Genomic DNA, 24,334 nt, shown 5'->3' on the forward strand with positions numbered 1-24,334 from the left:
CTATCCTAACAAGGGCTTTTATTTAGTGAAGATTTCAGACCGGGCTGCTCCGGGGCCCCTTGGGAGAGGAATCCTGCGCGAATACGGGTTTTATTATATTTGATGTTTATACATTCCGAGCATGTAAGAGACTTAGGTGTACACTCTGGTTAGTTATAGGTTAGATTAGTAGAAAGTTGAGTTTTTTTTTCTTTCTTTTTTCGTTTCTTTTTTTTTCTTGTTTTCTTTCTTTCTCTTTTCTTTGTTAAATTATGACTATTGTATATATGATTTAATTGTACATCAATGTTTATATTTGAGAGTTTTGTTTATTTTTGTAAATTTGCAAAAATGTTAAATTTCAATAAAAATATCTACAAAAAAAAAATTGCCAACATTTGACAAGCAGCAATAAAGATTTCCAGTCTTGTATCAAGACTGAAAATTTACATTTTATTTTTCTTTTGATTTTTAGTGCAGAGCTAAGTAACAGAATCCTAGAATCCCTATGAATGGAAGCAGGTCATTTGGCCCATTGAGAGTCCTCCAAAGAGCTTCCCACCCAGTCCCTGTGACCCCATGTTTCTCATGGCCAATCCACCTAACCTGCATATCGTTGAACTGTGGGAGAAAACAAAGCACCTGCAGGACACCCTCGCAGAGACGGGGAGAACATGCAGACTCCACATAGTCACCTGAGGCTGGGACCCTTGCACTGGGAGGCAGCAGTGCTAACCACTTAGTGGGTGGCACAGTGGTTAGCACTGCTGTCTCACAGCGCCTGAGACCCGGGTTCAATTCCCGACTCAGGCGACTGACTGTGTGGAGTTTGCATGTTCTCCCCGTGTCTGCGTGGGTTTCCTCCGGGTGCTCTGGTTTCCTCCCACAGTCCAAAGATGTGCGGGTCAGGTGAATTGGCCAGGCTAAATTGCCACTAGAGTTAGGTAAGGGGTAAATGTCGGGGTATGGGTGGGTTGCGCTTCGGCGGGTTGGTGTGGACTTGTTGGGCCGAAGGGCCAGTTTCCACACTGTAAGTAATCTAATCTAAAAAGTAATCTAATCTAATCGCTCAACCACTGTACCACCTGGGTGTCAGGTTACATACAAACAGATGAATTAAGAACAGGAATAGATCATTCAGCCCCTTGAGCCTGCTTCCTGATCAATAAGGGCATGGTTGATTTGATTGTGGCCTTAAATCCACTGACCCACAATAACCTTTCACTCTGTCTTGATGAGAATCTACCACTGCCTTATAAATATTCGAGTACTCTGCTGCCTCCACCATTTTTCTGGATGGAAGATTCCAAAGTCTCATGACCATCAAAGAAATTCTTGCTGCCTCCACTGTTTTAAATAGTTGATCCCTGATTTTTAAACATTGCCCCTCATTCTCAATTCTACCTTTTTATTTTAAGAGGGTTCAGCTCACCTCTACCCTATCAAGACCAATCGGGATCTTTACATGTTTCAATCAAATCACCTCTTGCTCTTAAGCTCCAGCAGTTATAATGGTAGCCTGTCCAATTCTTCCATGTAAGATAACGCATGCCTCCCCCTCTGGTAAACCTCCTCTGAACTATTTCCAATGCCTTTACCTGTTCCCTTATGTGACCAATATAGTATTCCAGATTTGGTTTCATCAATGCCCTATGCAAAGTATGCATAAACTCCTATTTTTGTATTCAATTCCTCTTGTGCTAAATGACATTGTTTTTCATTCCCTAATTACTTGCTATACCTACACACTAACCTTCTGTTAATCATGCACAGATCCCTCTGTATCGAGCTCTAAAATTTCATTATTTAAATAATACTGTCTGCCAAAATTAGTGGGTGGCACGGTGGCACAGTGGTTAGCACTGCTGCCTCACTGCGCCAGAGACCTGGGTTCAATTCCTGCCTCAGGCGACTGTGTGGAGTTTGCACATTCTGTGTGGCTTTCCTCCGGGTGCACCAGTTTCTTCCCACAGTCCAAAAATGTGCAGGTTAGGTGAATTGGCCATGCTAAGTTGCCCGTAGTGTTAGGTGAAGGGACAAACGTAGGGGAATGGGTCCGGGTGAGTTGCGCTTCGGCGGGTCAGTGTGGACTTGTTGGGCTGAAGGGCCTGTTTCCACACTGTAAGTAATCTAATCTAAAAAAAATTTAAACTATTTCATATTTTTCCAAATACTGCATTGGCAGATCTTTGCTCATTCACTTCACTTATCTCCTTATTTTTGTGGCCTCCTTCACAACATCTCTGCATTGTCAGTAAATGTACTTAGCATACCTTCAGGTCCCTTCGTCCAAGTCATTGAGATAAATTGTGAACAGTTGAGGACCCAACTCTGATTCCTCTGAAACACCATGTGTAACATTGGACTAACCTGAAGAAGACCCACTTATGCATGCTGTTGGCTGACTAGCAGGAAGACCATCTTCCATCCAGGCCAACATGCTGTCCCTTGGAACTCCATCATATGAAATCTAAATACAGTACATCCGCTGGGTCTCCTTATTCACAACACATCTTACCTTAAAGAACTCCAATCATGTTTGGTCAATCTATTTCTCTTTCACAAAGCTAGGTTGACTTGGGCTGATTATCGAAGTGTCCTGCCATAATTTTAATCACTGCTTCTAATATTTTCCCAATGACACGTGGTAACCTAACTGTGCATTTTGGAAAAGCAAAACAGAGCAGGACTTTAATGGTAAAGACCTGGGGAACGTTGCTAAACTGAGAGACCTTGGAGTGCAGGTTCATAGCTCCTTGAAAGTAGGGTTACAGGTAGATAGGATAGTGAAGAAGGCGTTTGATATGCTTTCCTTTATTGGTCAGAGTATTGAGTACAGGAGTTGGGAGGTCATTGGTTAGGCCATTTTTGGAATATTGTGTGCAATTCTGGCCTCCTTACCGGAAGGATGTTGTGAAACTTGAACGAGTTCAGAAAAGATTTACAAGGAGGTTGCCAGGGTTGGAGGAATAGGCTGGGGCTGTTGTCCCTAGTGCATTGGAGGCTGAGAGGTGACCTTTTATAGAGGTTTATAAAATCATGAGGGGCATGGATACAATAAATAGACAAGGGCTTTTCCCTGGGCTGGATTAGTCCAGAACTAGAGGATGAGAGGGGAAAGATATAAAAGTGATCCAAGGGCCAATTTTTTGACAGAGTGGTGCATGTATCGAATAAGCTGCCAGAGGAAGTGTTAGAGACTGGTAGAATTAGAGCATTTAAGAGGTATCTGGATGGGTATATGAATAGCAAGGGTTTAGAGGGATAAGAGCCAAATGCTGACAAATGGAACTAGATTATCTGGTTAGCATGGATGAGTTGCACTGAAGGATCTGATTCCATGCTGTGTACATCTATGACTTTGTTTTTGGTCTCCCTATTGAATAAAGGAGTTGCATTTGCTATTTTCCAATCTAATGGGATTGTCCCACATGCAAGGGCATCTTACAAAGTCAAAACCAACCTATCAACTATCCCACTAGCCACTTCTTTTCAGAGCTAAATATGAAGTTCATTGAGACTTGGGCACTTGCCAGAGCTCCACTGCAGTAATTTATTCAGTATCACTTCTCTGGAGGCTGAATGGTCAGACTCCCCCAACCTCTTGTCTCCTAATTTATCCCTGGTTCTGGGATGTTACTTGTACCCTCTATAGCAGCAACTGCTGCTGACCATGCCCAACTATTATGTCGAAGTTACTAACTAACAGAGCCACTCTCCACCTTTTTTTGTTTTCTATAGTTTTGTGAAGGATTCCTGTAATCCCTTCAGCATTACTGTCCCAATTCAGTCATTCTGCAGTTGTGCCTTTTGTAAAAGATGCTACCAGATCATACATATTTATTTCTATGTTTGTTGTCTGTTCATCTGTCTTGTTTCAAATTCAACGAGCACTTAGATACAGAACCACCTTTTGAGTTTGATCCTTTTAACTTCTGTATGGTCAAAAGATGTATGGAGAACAGAAGGCTTGCATTCACACAGTGCCTTTCATCATCTCCAGGTTATGCTAAAGCACTAACAGAGCCCTGATGTAATTCCACCAATAGTGGAGTTCCCTCCTTTGAAACATTTCATCACTCTGCTACTTTTTTTTACACCAAAGAAAATCCTACATGTTCTGTCTTGACATCTTTCCCTTTGGCTGAAAATGTGTTGCTGGTCAAAGCACAGCAGGCCAGGCAGCATCTCAGGAATAGAGAATTCGACGTTTCGAGCATAAGCCCTTCAATGCTCGAAACGTCGAATTCTCTATTCCTGAGATGCTGCCTGGCCTGCTGTGCTTTGACCAGCAACACATTTTCAGCTGTGATCTCCAGCATCTGCAGACCTCATTTTTTACTCTATCTTTCCCTTTGGCCCATGTCTGATTTCGGCTGATGTGTCCCTGTAAAGTGCCTTGATTTGTTTTGCAGTCTTAAAACAGCTGAGTTCAAATTGTGCTGGTGGTGAAGAGAGCTGGTTAATCTGAAGTCATTTTCCAGTGTAGTGCCATCACATCTAGTTTGACCACTGGACCCTCTTCCTCCCTTCCCGACCCCACTAAAGTTCTTCTATGTAACCCTTTCAAGGGCAGATCTGGAGCTGTCAAAGATAGACTGGTTTGTGCCTTTTATTTAGGTTGAATATCCTGTCATGTCCAGCTGTACTTGGTCTGAATTGGGTAGTGTGCATTTGGGAGAAAGAGTTGCCTTGCTAACTGGGGGTGAATGTACAATGGATGTCACCAGAGTCATGATGTGATCGTGTTTGCAGTGTGAGTACAAACTAATCTAAACATTTGGAAGAGAAATGAGCGTTTTAAAGAGAATGTCTTGAACCTTTTTAAGGGTGTAATGATCAAAACATAAGTTATTTAACATTTTTTAAAAAATGTCACTCTGGCACCAAGACATCAGTGTGATTTCAGGGTAAACATACTCTGGTTTATTTTTGAGTTCACTGGCAAGTGATTGTTAACACTCTGCAGTAATTAGATTTGTTATCTTGTGCGTTTTGAGTTTTCCTGTGAACCACAGGTGAAGGATCGAGACTTATGATCAGTACTGGTACATTCAGATTGAAACTGAGATTGTGTGCTTCACAATTCCAAAAAAAAACTGCATCACGTAGAGTCTGGAGAAAATACTAAGGAAAAGAAATCAAAAAGGAAGGTGGTTTCACCCAGAAAATTTAGCAGAGGAATTTGAGAGGCACATTAAAGAATAAAATTTGATGGAGCAAATTGTCATGTTTACCTCAAACCTGTTCCTTAAGCAAACATTGGGAAGTGGGCTGGCTACCAAATTCCATCGAGTGTTTGACTTGCAAAGCAGTGGGGTTGATGTGCAGAGAATTGTGCCAAATCATGTTGAGCTGAAAGTCCAGACAAGGGACAATGCTTTTCAAGTATGCAAACCGGACAACACCAGCTCCTATCCTCCTATGCTGCTTAAAGTTTATTTTGATTCTACATGTCTCTGTGAGACAATGTTCTCCCAAAATGTGGATAATCACGTCCTAGTTTCACACCCACTTCACAGATACGCAGGTGACGCATTGTATGCAATAAACATCTCAAACTACAACTTGGACTTGAAGCCTGTGGTAGATAATGTGTAGTCGTATGTATTATATTGAGACTCCATGAGAATAGAGCTTGGATTGTACTTAAGATCACTTCTCCAATTTTTAAAAAAGATGGAGTCCTTGCTGTAGGAGATTAGAAATGGGGTGAGGCTAGACTCCAAACTAATGAATAGATAACAAACTCGTTATGGAGATCCATTTCATTTTCGTGTAACATCCAGTCACTGCTTGACTTTTGGATCCAGTAGAGCGTTTTGTTAAAATAAAGAGACCTGGCAGGTCCATCTGCGGAACTAAAATGTGTAATGTTTTGATCCAGTGACCCTCTTTCAGAATGCTTTTCTGATGAAGGGTCACTGGATCTGAAACGTTAACTCCTGTTTTCTCTCCATCCATGCTACCAGACCTGCTGAGTTTCTCCAGCCACTTGTTGCTTGCTCAGATTTCCACATCTGCAGTTTCTTTTTTCCGTGTGCAGAGAATTTGGTCAGGTGTGTCACCTACAACGTTTTAAACTCTGTCCTCGCACAGTTTAAGCTGCAGTTGGAATATTAAGAGCACAACATTATAGGATGCTGGAACAATGGAAAGTAGGCAGTGAAGATTCTGTAAGGATGCCACCCATGAAGAGGTAGCTAATTATGCTTTGCCTTACATGGGACTGGTGAACTATGACCAACGTGATTGTCGCCAATCACAGTCGATTGTTGTCCCCTTCACTCCAGCACAGGTTATCGTCTGCGCTAAGTGTAGTTGCCAGGCCGACTCCTAGCCAGCCCATCAGTGTTTTCTGCCTGGTGGTGTCCATTCTATTTCCTCTGGTGGAGGTGGATGTCCCAAAAAGTGAATTATATTTGCTGCTAGCCTCCGCTATCTCTATCCATCACGAAATCCAGCAAGCACCTCTGATCTGTCTCCAGTGGTGTTTTGGGGGTGATGTTTTAGGATATAGTTAGGAAGAAATGCTGATGTTCAATGACTTTGTGGTGGTGGGGCGGGAGGTGGAGTTAAAAGGAATGGGTTCAGAGATTTGGCACTTTAAGACAGTTTCCATAAAATCAAAGTGGGGTAGTTGACATTTCTGCATTTATCAAAAAAAAGCCTTGGGTGCTCCTGAGCTGTAAATAGAACCTTCAAATGTTTAAAAAGGTACAGGGGTGTGGGATCCTTAAGTAGGCCTTTCATTTGTGTTCAAAACAAAAGCTCAAATTGCTGGGAAAACTCAGGTCTGGCCACATCTGTGGAGAGAAAGCAGTTAATATTTTGGGTCCAGTGAACTTCCAACAGAACAGGATTTGCATTTGTGCATTTGCATCATGCACAGCCTCAACATCCTGAATCTTTAGCCTCCACTATGAACGGGTGAAATGTAATTTGCATCAGCCATTCGGTGCACCACAAGTTGTCACAATCAGTAATTACAGCACCACAGTTACTTGGTAACATTGAATATTAAGTGTTGGCCTGGACCTTAGGGGAGAAGTGTGGCACCTCTGACAGCATAGCACTTCCCTGCAGAACTGCACCGAGGTGTCGGCCTGAGTTTGTGCTCAAGTTGTGAGTGAGACTTGAATGGTTTGGTTGGGTGAATGGACCAAAATTCAGATGGAATTGTTGGACTGAATGGCTGAGTCCTGAACGCCTTATTTGATTTCCAGCTCTGCACATAATTCATGATTTATGTCTTCATACTTTCTATTTTATGCTGGCTTTCAATCTTTTGTACTTTGGCAATTGATGTTTAAATGTGGTTTTTCATCCCTCGTCGCCACCCTTCCCAGTGCAGATTTAATGGGCTGAATGACCTCCTTCTGCATTGTAGGGATTTAGTCATTCTATGTCTGACCTTTATTGATTCCGGACCCACGCATCAGCTCTTCTGAAGTGTCTCAGCAAGCCATTCTGTATCCTCCGAATGGACAATAAATTCAGACCTTACCAGCATGTCATCCACATTCTGGGAATCAATAGGAACAAGATAATATACTGCATCAGCTATTTACCCCATCTTCCCTGCAAATGGTTTCTGCCTTGAGAGATTTGTTGTCTGTCTGTTCCGTCTGTCTTGATTTTTATCAAATAAAAACTGATATTTAGCAGCTATTTGTCACACACCAGCGGAGTAGATGAGATGTGCTGGGTGCCTTTGAGGCACATTGCAATATGCAAATCTTATCAATAATCAGGAGTCTGAATGTCTGTGGATCCTTGCATTTAAAAGGGAATTTTTTTTCGCTTGTTGAATCAGGCTCTCAAAGGTCCAGTGGTCCCTAGGGAGCTGATAAATCCCTTATCTTAAAACCCACCTAAACAATGGGTGTTGCTACACTCTGCTGATTATATGTCCTTGCGCTCAGACTGTCTGGAAGGCCTCCATCTTCCAGTAGTTACTTGTAAGTCTTCGGTGTTCTCCCTACAAAGGGGTTTCTGTTAATGGTAACACAGAGAGAATCTCTCACCCCCTTCTACAAAGAATGATCTGGTTGCAAGAATTAAAGCAGCAGGCTGAATTAAAACCAAAATGAATGAGAGAAGTACAAGGTTACTGAAGTAAACATGAGATTTTCTGCTTGGAGAGAAAAATATGAGCCATGTTAGAATCCGTCTTGTTGTGCCAGTGGTTAAATAAAACTCCACCTGAATCTGGTTGAGATGCTTGTATCTAGTTGCAGTCAGTTGAAGATGTAAATTTAGCAGGAGCACATTAATCAGGGAGAGTTTGTGTAATCCCAGCTATGTTAGTTTGATTGTTTAATTGTGTCTGTACTGGTCATTGTTCCAGTTTGCTTTCAGAAATTTTGCTCCGGGTAACCTGAGTTTCTTCAGTTTGCCATAGGATTTTACACTCTGTAAAACTAAGTGTGGAAGGATATCTTTTGACCTGGTGTGTGTATGTGTATATATGCCAGCTTTCTGAAAGAGCTATCCAATTAATTGCAGTCCCTGGAAGGCCAACAGGAATATGGGCCATTCAGCCCATCAAATTTGCTTGGCCATTAATTAGGATCATGGTCAATCCCATTTGCTCACCTTGATTTGATTTATTATTGTCACATGTACCTCAGTATAGCTCCACTACCGTTCGTGTGGAAAATGCCTTTCCCAATTCCATTCTTGAGTCTAATGTTAAGATCTGATTTGCTCATGTTTAAAAATAACAATATTTAAAATGCTTTATTCACATCAACCCACTGTAAACTTCTATACTTCAGACAATGGAAGCCAAGGTTATTCGGTTTTTTAACTCTTCAACTCTAATAGCATTTTCATCCCTATACCTTTAATTCCAAATCAATCTCCTTTCCCTTTAGGTATTTGAATTTGCGTCTGACACCTTTTTTTTAGGCAGCCATCCAAATTCTCATCAGCTGTTGCAATCGTTTTTTTTATTCTTCTTTTGCTAACTATCTTGAATCTGTGTCCTCTAGTTTTCAGTCTCCTGACTGTGAAAACTATTTCTCCTCTTTTTTTTATTTCATTGAAAGCACTCATTGGAATATCACATTCCCTGGATTCAGACTTGAGCAGAGATGGGTGTGACAGAACCAGAGCATCTTGGAATGTAGAGTGTGTCACTTGAGTGTATTTATGTCCTTCAAAAGATTCACTGTTTCTCTTCAGAAACATGAGCAACATGTCAACAGGAAGAGAATATCTGCTCCCTATAGCCTGTCTCTCTCAGTTCTGATAATCTTGTGCATAGATAAACTGCTCTCTCTACCCCTGTCTGAAACTGTAGGACCCCTGAGCTGACAGGGGCAAATTATAAGCCTTGAGGTTTATGTAGAGTCCCTTCAATGCAAATAGAGGACATTTGGCCCATTGAGTCTGCATCAATCCTCTGAAGAGCATCCCATCCTATCCCCCATAACCATATATTTATCATAATTACTATATTTACCATAACCATGTAGCCTGCATGTCCCTGAATGCTCTGGGTCAATTTAGAATGGCCAGTCCACTTGAGGTGAGCGTCTAGTCTTGGATATTATTCTGACCTGCTTTAGGTGACAGAGTAACCTGAGTGAGCATTCTTTTTTTTTCCCCTGATGATTCTATTGTTTGCTGTTTTGTATAAGGTCATCCCTACCCTTTCCAGTAACCAGCCCAGCTCTGAGGGATGCGAAACTTTGGGTGAATGTAGTGTATGTCATTGTTAAAGTGTAAAACTAAAATGAATCCACCCTCGCTCTCTTCCCTGTTTCAACAGCCTGCTCAGGAGAACGGCCAGATTTCCGGAATCCATAGTAAATCAGAAGATCAAGAGCCGCTTGACAGAAAAGTGGAGCATCTCAATGGGGTCCAGGAGGAAGCTGCTCGTGAAGGTGAGTGAATGAGACTTTGTTTTTCAAAAGGGGTTGAGGGGAAAGCAATGTCCGAGTCATAGAGCATGGAAATAGACCCTTCAGTCCAATCAATTCACACTGATCATTTTCCCAAACTAAACTTGTCTGACTTGTCTGCATTTGTGCAATATCCCTCCAACCTTTCCTAATCATGTACTTCTCCAAATGCTTTTTACATGTTACGGTACCTGCATCTGCTACTTCCTCTGGCAGTTCATTCCACACACGAATCACCCTCTGTAAAATTGCCTATCGTGTCCATTTTTGAACTTCCTTCCTCTCCCTCGAAAGATATGCCTGCAGGCAAGTGGAGGCAGCTCTGCTGTGGTGGGTGTGACCTTTTGCTACTGAGTTCGGAGATCAACTTGGTCCAGACTGGATGAAGATCGCCTCTTGTTTCACCACTGTGTAAGAGTTGTGTGTATCTTAAAACAAAACTAAAGGGACAGAATTAATTCACTCCCTAGTGAGCACATGCCAACAAAAACACACTGCCAACTTGTGTCAGTTTTAATGACTGGATTATTATTTACTGATGATAGTCAGTGTGAAAATGGTGGAGGATGAGATTGGTCTTTTTACTTGGACCAGAGGCGTTTTGAAAAGTAGGTGTAAAGTCAGCTTTACTCTGCATCAACTTGCTGGATTTAACCTAGGATTGAGATGCCGGAAATCAATAGATATCATTGGCATAATACTTTCCCTCCTTATGTGCAATTTGAGTAAGAAAATGAGTGTTAAGACTTGGGTGGGGAGAAACCTGTTTCAATGGTGATTTGAAAGCTTCAAAATTCCTTGTCTTGACATTTTGGGAAACTGCTTATGTGGGTTATTCTTTTTAGAAAGAATTGAACTGCTCTCTGTACTTGTAAATCCATGCAAGTTGAGACTGCTTTGAAGTTGTTGTTTATGGTATCGTGGAATGCGACTCTTAGAGTCGTAGACTCCTACTGCACAGAAACAAACTCTTTGGTCCATAGATTCAGCACCCTCTGCATGAAAAAGTTGCCCCTTAGGTCCCTTTTTTAAATCTTTCCTCTCTCACCTTCAACCTATGCAGTCCAGAGTCATAGGGATGTACAGCACGGCCACAGGCCCTTCGGTCCAACTCATCCATGCCAACCAAATATTCTAACCCAATCTAGTTCCACTTGCCCCATATCCCCCCAAACGCTTCCTGTTCATATACCCATCCAGATGCCTCTTAAATGTTGCAATTGTATCAGCCTCCACCATTTCATCTGGCAGCTCATTCCATACACGTACCATCCTCTGAGTAGAAACATTGCCCCATAGGTCTCTTTTATATCTTTCCTCTCTCACCGTAAACCTATGCCCTGTAGTTCTGGACTCCCCCACCCCAGAGAAAAGACTTTGTCTATTTATCCTGTCCTTGGCCCTCATGATTTTATAAATGTCTATAAAGGTCACCCCTCAGCCTCAGACGCTCCAGGGAAAACAGCTCTAGCCCATTCAACCCCTCTCTAAAATTCAAATACTCCAACCCGGACAGCACCTTTTTTTGTAAATTTTTTTTTAACCCTTTCATGTTTCACAACATCCTTTTTGAAAGGAAGGAGATCAGAATTGCATGCAATATTCCAAATGTGGCCTAACCAATGTCCTGTACAGCCGCAACGTGACCTCCCCAAATCCTGTATTTAGTACTCTGACCAATAAAGGAAAGCATGCCAAACGCAGCCTTCACTATCCTATCTACCTGCAACTCCACTTTCAAGGAGCTATGACTCTGCACTCCAAGGTCTCTTTGTTCAGCAACACTCCCTAGGACCTTACCATTAAGTGTACAAGTCCAGCTAAGATTTGCTTTCCCAAAATGCAACATCTCACATTTATCTAAATTAAACTCCATCTGCCACTTCTCAGCCTATTGTCCCATCTTATCAAGATCCCATTGTAATCAGAGGTAACCTTCGTTGTCCACTACACCTCCAGTTTTGGTGTCATCTGCAAACTTACTAATTATACCTCTTATGCTTGCATCGAAATCATTTACAGGGGAACCTCGAATATCCAAATGTGATGGGCAGCCACACATTCATCTGCTCTATCCTCCTATTCCTGCCCTCACTAGCTCGTAGCACCAGGAGTAATCCAGATATTACTACTCTTGAGGACCTCCTTTTTTTTAATTCCTGCCTAACTCTTTGAGATGCTGAAGGGAGATTACAACCTTTTCCCTTCCTATGTCGTTGGTTCCAATGTGTACAATAACCACATGCTAGTCCCTCTTCCCCCTTGAGAACACACTGCACCCTCTGAGACATCCTTGATCCCAGCACCAGGGAAGCAACACCCCATTCTGAGTTTTCGCTGCTGGCCACAGAAACATCTGTCTATAACTCGGACTAGAGAGTTCCCCAACACAATCGATCGCTTGGAACCTGATGTACCCCTCATTACATTAGAGCCAGCCTCCAATACCAGAAACTTGGCTGTTGGTGCTACATTCCCCTGAAAATTCATCACCCCCTACGTTTTCCAAAATAGCATACTTGTTTGAAATGGAGATAGGAGAAAGTGAGGACTGCAGATGCTGGAGATCAGGGCTGAAAATGTGTTGCTGGAAAAGCACAGTAGGTCAGACAGCATCCAAGGAGCAGGAGAATTGACGTTTCAGGCATGAGCCATTCCTGAAGAAAGGCTTATCCCCAAAACGTCGATTCTCCTGCTCCTTGGATGCTGCCTGACCTGCGCTTTTCCAGCAACACATTTTCAGCTCTGAAATGGGGATAGGCACAGAAGACTGCTGTACTACCTGCCTATCTCTTAGCTTTCCTGGAGTTAACTCCTCTATGTGAGTGTATCTGTGACTTACCCCCCGCTTCCTATGACTGCCATCCATCACATCCCCCTTGCTCTTGTAAATTCCTCATTGCTCCTAACTGTCTCTCCGTCCAATCCATTTGATCTGATAGGATTCGCAATCAACGGCATTTATTGCAGATATAATCCTAAGTAACCCATAAACTCTCCTCAAACTCCCACATCTGACAAGAAGAGTATATCACTTTACAAAGGGCCATTTTTGCTTCTTTCAATCTGTGGACCCGGAAAATAGCACTGTCTTATTCCTCTACAAAACTCTGCTCCAGGTTAAATTAATACTTATGGCTTATATTTTAAGTTTAATCAAGAGACCTATCTCAATATAACATATAATCAACAAAGAACCCACTCTACTCACTACTGCAGATTTACTGTAAGACCACACTTAAAATATGTACTTCTGTTTCTGTGCTGTGACTGCTCCCAGGCAGGTTTGTCAAAGATCCATTGTGAAGTTCACTGTTTGTTAATTTTCCCAGACACACTCCAATGTCCACCGATAAATGAATTCAAATAGCAAAAGCAATAATTGCTAACTGACAGTTAGCAATGTGGCTCTCGCTCTCGCTCTCCTACACTGACCTCACCATGTGTTTCCTTTGTTCTTCTCCCTTTTTAAAAGTGCTGTTGTTTTGACCTTTTTTTCTCTCAAGTTCCAAAACAATGGAACAGCATATAAAGCAGTATTTCAAGGAAATCTCCTCCACAGTATCTAAAATACCTCAAAGGAGCAGCTGTTACAGCCAGAAAATATTGCTGTCCTCCATCTTGGATTACCCAGAATCTAGATCTGTCCACTGAAATCAACTTGCCGTGCTTTATTGAAGTTGTTTCCTTTTGTTGTACTGAAACCTGTGTGCTAGTGATAATCTCTAGAGTTGTATTTGTTATGGACCAGGCCAGAACCCCACCCCTCAAAAAAACTTTCAGGAAAGTAGCCCAAGCCCTATCTTTGCTCAATGTTTGAAGCAAGTGTAGAGCAGAGATTCCAGGAGGGATACAGCTGGCCCTATCACTTGGTTTCAAACAAAACAGAATTTATTTACATGATTATTGAATGCAACACCAAGAAGAACAGAATACGGAATAACTTAACCTGTCTGAAAACCCAACAGACAATCCCAACTTAATGATGCTGTTCCAAATTCCTGCAACAATTTCCATAAACCCCCATGGCAAAAAAGATCAAATCCAACACTGGGCCTTATAGGAGACAGATGGCAGAGGATCTCAGCATGGAACACCTTCTTCCATGTAGCTGTTTCTTGGACCAGCGGCCTCACTGCCTGCTTTCAGGGAACAGCCAGACTGCTAAAACCAAACCAAATTAGAAAAACTAAGCTGGGGGAATTGGCCACTCCTCTTTCATTGAACAAATGTATATTTCTAAAAGTTTGTAAGCCTTTTACCTGAGGGGAGTATCTGTTAGCTATAATCAAACTGGCCCCATAAACCTTCAATCCTAGACTTTTTGGAATTGCTGCTTTTATGACTTCTGGGGAGGAAAAATGCCAAGGATAGCATAAAGTTGTTAAAGGAGCACCGTTGCCACATCTCCACTCTTTTTTTTAAAAAGAAATGAACCATCAATATCCAAAAATGGCTTCATTTTAAAACTCCTTAATTTTAAATTGTTAGTACACTACAACACACATGCGTTAGATTGAAATAATCATGCAAACATGCACTACTACATTTTTTTTTTGTCTATGTTAGTCCCAACACTAAATACCTCTGTTTCTCATTCACGTCTCGGTAATGCGTCAGCAATCACGATTTCTTGTCCTGCCACATGCACAATTGAATGGCTGTAACAACAAGCTCCAACTAAACAGTCTGGCATTTTTGTCCTTCAATTTCTCAACAAACTTCAATGGGTTACAGTCAGTGTATATGATTGTCTCCAAAAAATCACTGGTAACATAACAACTGAAATGTTGTAACACCCAGCACCAAGCTCAGTCTCCTCCTCAACTATCAAATATTTCTGATGAATGTTCAACTTCCTGGAGAAATACCCAATAGGTCTTTTTATGGTTCTCGTCTTCCTGTCAGAGCTCAGTACTGAAACCCATATCACTAACTTCTTCAATAGTCCCTTGAATGGCTTTGTGTAATTAAGTATAGTTAATACTGGGGCACTGGTTAACACAGCTTTCAGGCTGTCAAATGCCTTCAGACAGTCTGCTGTCCCACTGAAACTACTTGCCATTCTTTAGCAATTCAGTGAGGGGAGCAGCCACACTGCTAAAATTTGATATGAATTTTTCAATAAAATCCCAGGAATTGTGATACTGTTCTTTTTGTCAATTGGTATGGGAAAATCCCCAGTTACCTTTTTTGTTTTTATCCTGTGGGGCCATTTGCCCATGTGCAATAACGCAGCCCAGGAAGATTAGGGCTTTAGCAAGTTCACTCACTTTTAGCTAGGTTTATCACCAAGCCTGTCTTCCGAAGTCGATAGAACAAGTCTGATAAATGTTGCAAATGTTCCTTCTATGTGTGACGAAAAATCACCAGGTCATCAATATATATATAAATGTTTTATATATATAAAACATAAAGTCACTGCTGGATTACCCTATTATTGATTAGTCTCTGAAATGTCTGGCATGTTTTTCATACCAGATGGCATGACTTTAAACTGATACAGTCCATTTGGAGTGATGAAAACAAATTGTCTTTGCTCTTTCTGACAAAGTATCCTCTGGGCAAGTTCAACTTAGAAATAAGTTGCGTGTCCCACTTTTTCAACAGTCTTCCAAACGTGGAATCAGATTTGCATCAGTCTTTGTACCTGTATGGACTTTGCAACAGTCCAACAACCGTTGGGTACCATCTGGTTTTGGCAGCATTACATTGGGTGAGCTCCAGTCACACTAACTCGCTTAGATTGTGTCATCCTGGAGCATGCGTTCAATCTCCTTTTGAGCCTTTAGAGTGTTACGCCCATAAGGATGTTGCTTAATTGGAACAGCATCTCCTGTGTCTACATCATGCATAACTAGGGTAGTACTTCCCAGCCTATTTCTACATATCTCCCCATGTGACAGTAATAACTCTTTCAGGTCATTTCAATTTTCCTTTTGGAAGGTAACTCAACAGTTTATCCCAATTTTCGACAACTTCCTCATTGTCTAATTTAATGAAAAATGTCCAATTCCAAATCCTCTGAACTTGGTTCTTCCTGCTGTGTTGTCACCTATAAGTCTTCTCTGGCTTTCCTTCCCTGTAAAAATATCTTTTGCGCATACTCACATGATAGTCTGAGATTTCTTTCTGTCTGGAGCCCTTATCAAATAGTTCATCTCAAGCAATTTCCTTTCAACTTGATAAGGTCCACTAAACCTTGCTTTTAAAGGTTCACCTAACATTGGAAGTAACACTAATACCTTATCCCTAATCGCAAAGTTGCAAGTTTTTGATTTTTTTAATCTGCTTGTTGTTTAATTGTATGCTGTGATACTTAAGTGCTGTCTAGCCAACTTCCCCATTCTACTTAATCATTCCCTAAAGATTTGATACATGGTCCAAATATGTGGTCTCCTGAATTCTAATTTACCAATTTCTCCTTAATCAATTTCTAATTCAAAAATTAATTCCAAAATCTAATTCACTTGGACTGAATTTGGTCAATTCATTTGGTGCATCTCCGATCACAAAGTACAAATGGAATTCCCCAATCCCAATCAGTTGGATAGTCTTGGCTATAAGCCTTCAACATGGTCTTTAATGTATGTTGCTACCTTTCTAGATGGTATGCAGTAGATTTGAATTGCTTTATTCCTAAGCTGTCCATAACTTGAATGATTTGGAAATGCAGGTGTTGGATGGGTGTACAAAGTTAAAAATTACACCACCCGTTTAATTAGAAGCACACTAGCTTTTGGAGCATCGCACCTTCACAATTGCCTGATGAAGGAGCGATGCTCCAAAAGTTAGTATGCTTCCAATTAAACTTGTTGGACTATAACCTGGTGTTGTGATTTTTAACTTGAATAATTTTGACACTTGATCTGATTCTATCTCTGTGGGTAGTCCACATCTGGTGAAACATTTGAGGAATTCCACTATGATCCTTTTAGCTGTGATATTGCATAATGGAACGGTCTCTGGAAATCTAGTGGACACATCCATTATTGTTAACGAATACTGATTCCCACTTTTTGTTGAGGTAGGGGGTCTTATGCAATCAGTCAAGACTGTGTTTCCTTTCTGTTGCTCTTTCCTTGTCTTTTGCCTCTAACTCAAGCTGTTTCATTTTCACGTGAACTTAAGCCATCTTCAAAGATTCTGCTGGTGTTTCCGGCAAACTTAAATGCTGAACTATTGCTGTAATTATCTCTCCTTTTCTCATGGAAGGAGGCAGCTCCAATTCCAGCAGCTTGGCCTTAATCACCTTTTATAAAATCCCCAAGGTCACTACTTCTATCCCCAGAAAACTCTTGATGATTGAAGTAAGCACTGATTTTAAACCAACTGAATTTGACACCTGGAACAAAAGACACTAAGACCTACAACTCTCTGCCTATAAGCCCAGGAACCTTAATCCCAAATCTGAACTATAGGACAAATCCGAGCCAAGCCGCCAATCTGTCATGGACCAGGCCAGACCCCCCTCAAAACATTTCCAGAAAGTAGCCAAGACCCTTACTTTGTTTTTAAGCAGGTGTAAAGTGGATATTCCAAGAGTGATGCAGCTGACCCAATCACTGAACTTTTAAACAAATCTGAATTTATTTATATGATTATCTGATGAAACATAAACAAAAGAGAACAGAATAACTTAAAGCCTATCTGAAAACTCATCAAACTATCCCAATTTAATGATGCTGTTCCAAATTCCTGCAACAATCTCTGTATATGCTCCCTTGGCAAAAAAGTAACATCAAACACAGGGTCTTACAGGAGACTGAGAGATGGCAGAAAGATTCAGCATGGAACACCTTCCATGTAGCTGTTTCTTGGTGTTTGGGAGTTTTTAACCTAATTGCTTCTAACGTCTATTGCACTTCCCATTCGTGGATTCAGTGATTTCTCTTCATGTCTTTATGCATATTGTCAAGAAAGTCACCCTCCATTCATAAAACACCTCTTTCTGACCCCCCTCCCACCTTCTCTTGCTGACTTATTTTGGGCAAGTTAAAAAATCTTCCATGATTATTCTAGGCCTTTCATTCATTTGTTTACAGATTCCTTCCTTTTGAGTGGACTTCCTGCAGACTAGCCTATCAGTCCACATGACAATAAAGGAAAGAAGCTTCTGAACTGACTGCTTTTGGTGAACAGTCCGACTGCTAAACCAAACCAGAGAAAAGCTGAGTTGGGAGAACTGGCTGTTCCTCTTTTATTGTACAAGTGTTTTTTTAACTTGAAGGCCTTTTGCCTGAGACAGTATCTGTTAGCTATAGTCAAACTGGCCCCAAATACCTAGACCTTTTGGAATTGCTGCTTTTGTGACTTTTTGGGGAGGGGGAGGAAAAAAAGCCAAGGACAGCATAACATTGTTAAAGAAGCAGCCTCGTCAAATATTACAGCCAGGCAAGGATGCTGTAGCCAGTCAGGAAACACCATTAGGTTTGGCTTTGACTGGGTAAAGCATTAGATTTTAATGAAAGTCACCAGCATTCCTCAGTTGTAGCCAGCACAACCGACACCATTGTTTTAGCCACTAAGCAGTGGGTCTCAATCATGTGAAATGAGCAAAGGATTTAGGGATTTTGTTCTTGAGCCTGACTGTGCCTGTGCAGAAGATTTCTTCAACTCATTTGCTAAGCGAATATGTCACAAAGTCTTTATTGTAAGTGTTGAATTTTTAATTTGGCTCTTACTGCTTCTGAGTTAGAAGGTAATGGATTTAAGTACCACTCTGGAGACTTGAGCATGAAATTCAGGTTGACGTTGCAGCACAAGAACGGAGTGCTCCTTTCTTCAGGTGGTATGTTATTATCAAAGTGAGACAGATTTGCAACATTAATTCTTCAACCAGTAATACAATAAGATGACCTCATTAATCTCATTGTCCTTTTCAAGAGCTTGCTATGCACAAATTGGTTGGTGCATTTCCTACAGTTGAAGCATGCTCCTATTTGGACCCAAGGCATAGATATTTTGTTCCCAAGTCATTGACTGGCTAACCTAAGTGATTCTTTCCTTTATTGTCATGTGGACTGATAGGCTAGTCTGCAGGTAGTCCACTCATAAAGGAAGGAATGTGTAAACAAATGAGTGAAAGGCCTAGAATAATCATGGAAGATTTTTTAACTTGCCCAAAATAAGTCAGCAAGAGAAGGTGGGAGGGGGTTGGAAAGAGGTGCTTTATGAATAGAGGGTGACTTTCTTGACAATATGTTCTTATGTTGTTATAACAGGATAACTAAGAGATTTTGAAAAGAAATATTCAGTTTCAGAAAAATGTAATGAATGAACCAAGACCCATGGATAAAATCTAAGCATTAAGGAAGGAAATAGAGACAGAAATTAGAAAAGTTTTAACAATGGAAATTGTCAGTTGAATATTTATTGTAAGGTAGTGAACGTAAGTAACAAAGAAAATTCAAACTGGATAGAACACTAAAAGTCCCCAGATTAAACTGGGGCGGCACGGTGGCACAGTGGTTAGCACTGCTGCCTCACAGCGCTGGAGACCCGGGTTCATTTTTCCCGACTCAGGCGACTGACTGTGTGGAGTTTGCACATTCTCCCCGTGTCTGCGTGGGTTTCCTCCGGGTGCTCCGGTTTCCTCCCACAGTCCAAAGATGTGCGGGTCAGGTGAATTGGCCATGCTAAATTGCCCATAGTGTTAGGTGTAGGGGTATGGGTGGGTTGCACTTCGGTGGATCGGTGTGGACTTGTTGGGCCGAAGGGCCTGTTTCCACACTGTAAGTAATCTAATCTAAACTCTTGAATGCTGATTGAAATTCAGAAAGTATGAGTTATTTTGTCTCTGTTTCCACCAAGAGGGACAAATGTGATATTATAAAGAAATAACACCTGAGTGAAAGAAAAGGAGAAGTGCTGATTGACAAACTAATCAAACTGAAGAAAGGATGAAAGCCCTTGTTTGTGCATAATAAAATATGTATAAAGATAACTAGAAAATGGAGTAGTGCAGAAAATTAAGACAGCTGGTTGAATAGGGAGATGGAATAGGTTCAAGGAATCATACATGAACATTGGTCATGTGGACTGATGAAATCTTCACTTAAAGATGTAATAAAACATATCAAGAACCTATAAAGACCAGGGTAGTCAATGTGGATTTCTGAACTAGATTTTGTTAACTACAAAAAAAGATAAAGCACTTTGCAGCTAGACACTATATTTGGATTTCAAAAGTCGTTCAGTAAAGCTCTTCATAGAAAATTAATGAGAGTCCAGGACAAGTAGCAGAATACATAGTACACTGGTTGCAAAATAGTTGATGAGCAATGAATGTCTGGATTGGTAAAATATTTATGTTGGAATCAGTTTGCCCTTCATTTCAAAACATGACAATGTCATGTCAGTATGTTAAAAGCATGGAAGACTGTCTACAAGACAAAATTAATCACCTTTTGGAACAGCAAGTAATTGGTAAATGCGTTATAATACAATAAAATATTCCAATGAGCAAAAGGCACAGAAGAATAATGGAAGCTTTTAATTTCCTAGCTCCCAGCCCTGCTTATTTTCACCATCCCTCCAGACCTCCCTTATCTTCACCATGGACATCCAGTCCCTATACACCTCCATTCCCCCATCACGAAGGCCTCAAAGCCCTCTGCTTCTTCCTTTCCCGCCGAACCAACCAGTACCCTTCCACTTTCACCCTCCTTCGACTGACTGAACTAGTCCTCACTCTGAACAACTTCTCTTTCCGATCCTCCCACTTCCTCCAAACCAAAGGAGTTGCCATGGGCCCCAGCTATGCCTGCCTCTTCGTTGGATATGTGGAACAGTCAATCTTCTGCAGCTACACTGGCACCACCCCCCACCTTTTTCCTCCGGTACATCGATGACTGTATCGGCACTACCTCATGCTCCCACGAGGAGGTTGAACCATTCATCCACTTTACTAACACCTTCCACCCCGACCTCAAATTTACCTGGACCGTCTCAGACTCCTCCCTCCCCTTCCTAGACCTCTCCATTTCTATCTCGAATGACCGACTCAACACGGACATTTACTATAAACTGACTGACTCCCACAGCTACCTAGATTACACCTCCTCCCACCCTGCCCCCTGTAAAAACGCCATCCCATATTCCTAATTCCTTTGCCTTCGCTGCATCTGCTCCCAGGAGGGCCAATTCCAATACCGAACAACCCAGATAGCCGTCGCCTTCAAAGACCGCGATTTCACCTCAGACATGGTTAATGATGCTCTCCACCATATCTCCTCCACTTCCCGTTCCTCCACCCTTGAACCCCGCCCCTCTAATCGCCATCAGGACAGAACCCCACTGGTCCTCACCTACCACCCACCAACCTCCAGATACATCGTATCATCCTTCGTCATTTCCAACACCTCCAAACAGACCCCACCACCAAGGATATATTTCCCTCCCCATCCCTATCAGCGTTCCGGAAAGATCATTCCCTTGGCGACTCCCTCATCAGATCCACACACCCCACTAACCCAATCTCCACTCTTCACTCCTGGCACCTTCCCCTGCAACCGCAAGAAATGCAAAACTTGCGCCTACCCCCCCCCCCCTTCCCTCCAAGGCCCCCCCCCCTTCCCTCCAAGGCCCCAAGAGATCCTTCCATATCCGTCAGAAATTCACCTGCACCTCCGCACACATCATTTACTGCATCCGATGTGGCCTCCTATACATTGGGGAGACAGGCCGCCTACTTGTGGAACGTTTCAGAGAACACCTCTGGGACACCCGCACCAACCAACCGAACCGACCCGTGGCTCAACACTTTAACTCCCCCTCCCACTCTGCCAAGGACATGCAGGTCCTTGGCCGCCTCCATCGGCAGAACATGGCAACACGACGCTTGGAGGAAGAGCGCCTCATCTTCCGCCTAGGAACCCTTCAACCACAAGGGATGAATGCAGATTTCTCCAGCTTTCTCATTTCCCCTCCCCCCACCTTATCTCAGCCACAACCCTCAGACTCAGCACCACCTTCCTAACCTGCATCTTCTTCCCGAACTCTCCGCCCCCACCCCCTCTCCGGCCAATCACCCTCACCTTAACCTCCTTCCACCTATCGTATTCCCAACGCCCCTCCCCCAAGTTCCTCCTCCCTACCTTTTATCTTAGCCTGCTTGGCACACCCTCCTCATTCCTGAAGAAGAGCTTATGTCGGAAATGTCGATTCTCCTGTTCCTTTGCCTGACCTGCTGTGCTTTTCCAGCAACACATTTTTAAGCTCTGATCTCCAGCATCTGCAGTCCTCACTTTCTCCTCAAAATAAACAATGTCAAGAGAAATGGGGTGATGAAAGGGTGACTTTCTTACCAATATACACAATACCCAATAAAGACGAATCACTGGATAGAGATATCTAAAAGTAGCAAACTGGTTAACAAATGTTTAAAATCCTAAACCATTGTTGATTTGTAGAGGGATTGAGTTGTAAAGTCAGGATTTCTTAAACCAGCGTGGAACTTTGTTTAGACCACACATGGAGTACTCTGCACAGTTCTTATCTCTGTATTTTTGGTGTTGGGGAAAGTACAAATTTATTACTAGGAGGATATTTTAATGAACTTAGAGTTGAACAGTCTGGGGCAGACTCTTCTTTCTCTTTGGCTAAGATGTGGTGTAACTGAATAAAGGTCTTTACAAAGGATTTTATTAGATCATAGAAATGTTTCCACTTATGGAGGAGAGAAATTTAGAGGCCGTGTGGTTGTTAATAACTTCAATAGGGAATTCATGAGAAACCTGTTTACTCTGGCAAGCCTCCTGTCCTTTTGAGCCTGTTGGTCTTTGCTAAGGTTGACCAGCAGGAGGCTGGAAGAACACAGCACGCTAGGCAGCATCAGGAGGTGGAGAAGTCAATGTTTTGGGTGTAACCCTTTTCCAGGTCTGGGGGTGGGTGAAAGGGGAGCTAGACAAATAGAGGGTACAGCCTGGTTGGTCAATGGCAGGAATGAATCTTGTTGGTAGCTGTTCCCAAAATACTCCTGACATTAATTTCTAGTGCCACTACTTTTGCTTTTGTTTTGTTTGTAAACACTGTTAAGTATTTCTTAACAACCTTACCAACTTGCCCTGCACTTGAGGATTTGTTTACGTGGACATCAGCAAGGGAGGGTATGTGGTTATCGTATGGTCCTACTAGGACAAATGGTCTGTTTTTCTTCTGGACATTACATAAGTGGGGAAGGGTAAATTGAAGCTAGCCTTGGTACAATGTTTTGAGGACGTACATTGAGTATCCAAACAACATGAGCCTATTCAGCTAATCGATTGGAGGTTGATTTCTATCTGAATCCCATAAAAGCCTGGATTTTATAACCGCTCTCAGCTTTCAAATTTTCAACTGACCCCTCATTCACTGTTTTTAGGGTGGGGACACTCCAGATTTCCAGTATCTTTTCTCCATGAACGTTTTTTGATGCTACTGGGAAGAGGCCTGAACAATTTAAGGTTGTTTCCCCCCTTCATGAATCACTGAATTCCTACGATGTGAAAGCAGACCATTTGGCCTGTTGAGTCCACACTGACCCTCAGATCATTCCATCCAGACCCACTCCCATCTTGTCCGTGTAGCCTTGCATTTCCCATAACTAGGAGGAGAAAGTGCGGTCTGCAGATGCTGGAGATCGGAGCTGAAAATGTGTTGCTGGTTAAAGCGCAGCAGGTCAGGCAGCATCCAAGGAACAGGAAATTCGACGTTTTGGGCATAAGCCCTTCATCCTGATGAAGGGCTTATGCCTGAAACGTCGAATTTCCTGTTCCTTGGATGCTGCCTGACCTGCTGCGCATTTCCCATAACTAACCAACTTAACCTATAAACTGCTGAAACACTATGGGCAACTAAACATTGCCAATCCACCTTAATCTGTACATCTTTGGACTGTGGGAGGAAACTAGTCTGTTGTGTGTTCTACCAGAAGTAACCCCCTCCCATCTCTCTCTCTCTCTCTCTCTTATCCACTCCATTTAATCATGTTAAACCCTTATCTGATGGCCCATTAATCTTTCTAAAGTAAAAGGAAGTTAAAAAGCTGAGCATGTGTCACTGACCTGATGCCTTTTTAGAGACACTCAGATTTTACAGTACAGAACAAAGCCCTTTTCTCTGGTATAATTCTGGTCTGCAAGGCTCACCTTCAAGGGTGTGATGTTGAGAAACTGCTCCGTTACCAAGCCAGCCGTGTGCCTCATGAGATCTGGGCAACACTTTTCCAGTGAAGCATGGACCAGTGAGGGTGATCCCTCTCTGCCAGGGGCTGACCAAGGATCCAATGGGAACCATTAAGTTATTCCATTTGGAGTGCATTAAGCAAAATAAATCACTACAATAAGGAACTGGGATGTAGGGATTAGTGAGGGAATGCAATAATGTATGTGTTTGGTGGTGGGGGGGACTAAAACTTAAAAGAAAGACCATTGTACAATTGTGCTGAAAGCAAAATTAAAGGG

General features: G+C 42.1%; 1 protein-coding gene across 1 annotated transcript in view; it reads left to right on the forward strand.

Annotated features, from left to right (window-relative positions):
• Nucleotides 1–24,334, forward strand: part of LOC132819862 (A-kinase anchor protein 12-like) — a 91,150-nt gene that overhangs the window by 32,651 nt on the left and 34,165 nt on the right. The window contains exon 2 of the mRNA XM_060831766.1: nucleotides 9,758–9,872. Within this exon, the coding sequence (XP_060687749.1) occupies nucleotides 9,758–9,872 (115 nt within the window). The remainder of the gene's footprint in view (nucleotides 1–9,757; nucleotides 9,873–24,334) is intronic.

This window comes from Hemiscyllium ocellatum, chromosome 10, assembly GCF_020745735.1.
Source record: "Hemiscyllium ocellatum isolate sHemOce1 chromosome 10, sHemOce1.pat.X.cur, whole genome shotgun sequence".
NCBI lineage: Eukaryota > Metazoa > Chordata > Chondrichthyes > Orectolobiformes > Hemiscylliidae > Hemiscyllium > Hemiscyllium ocellatum.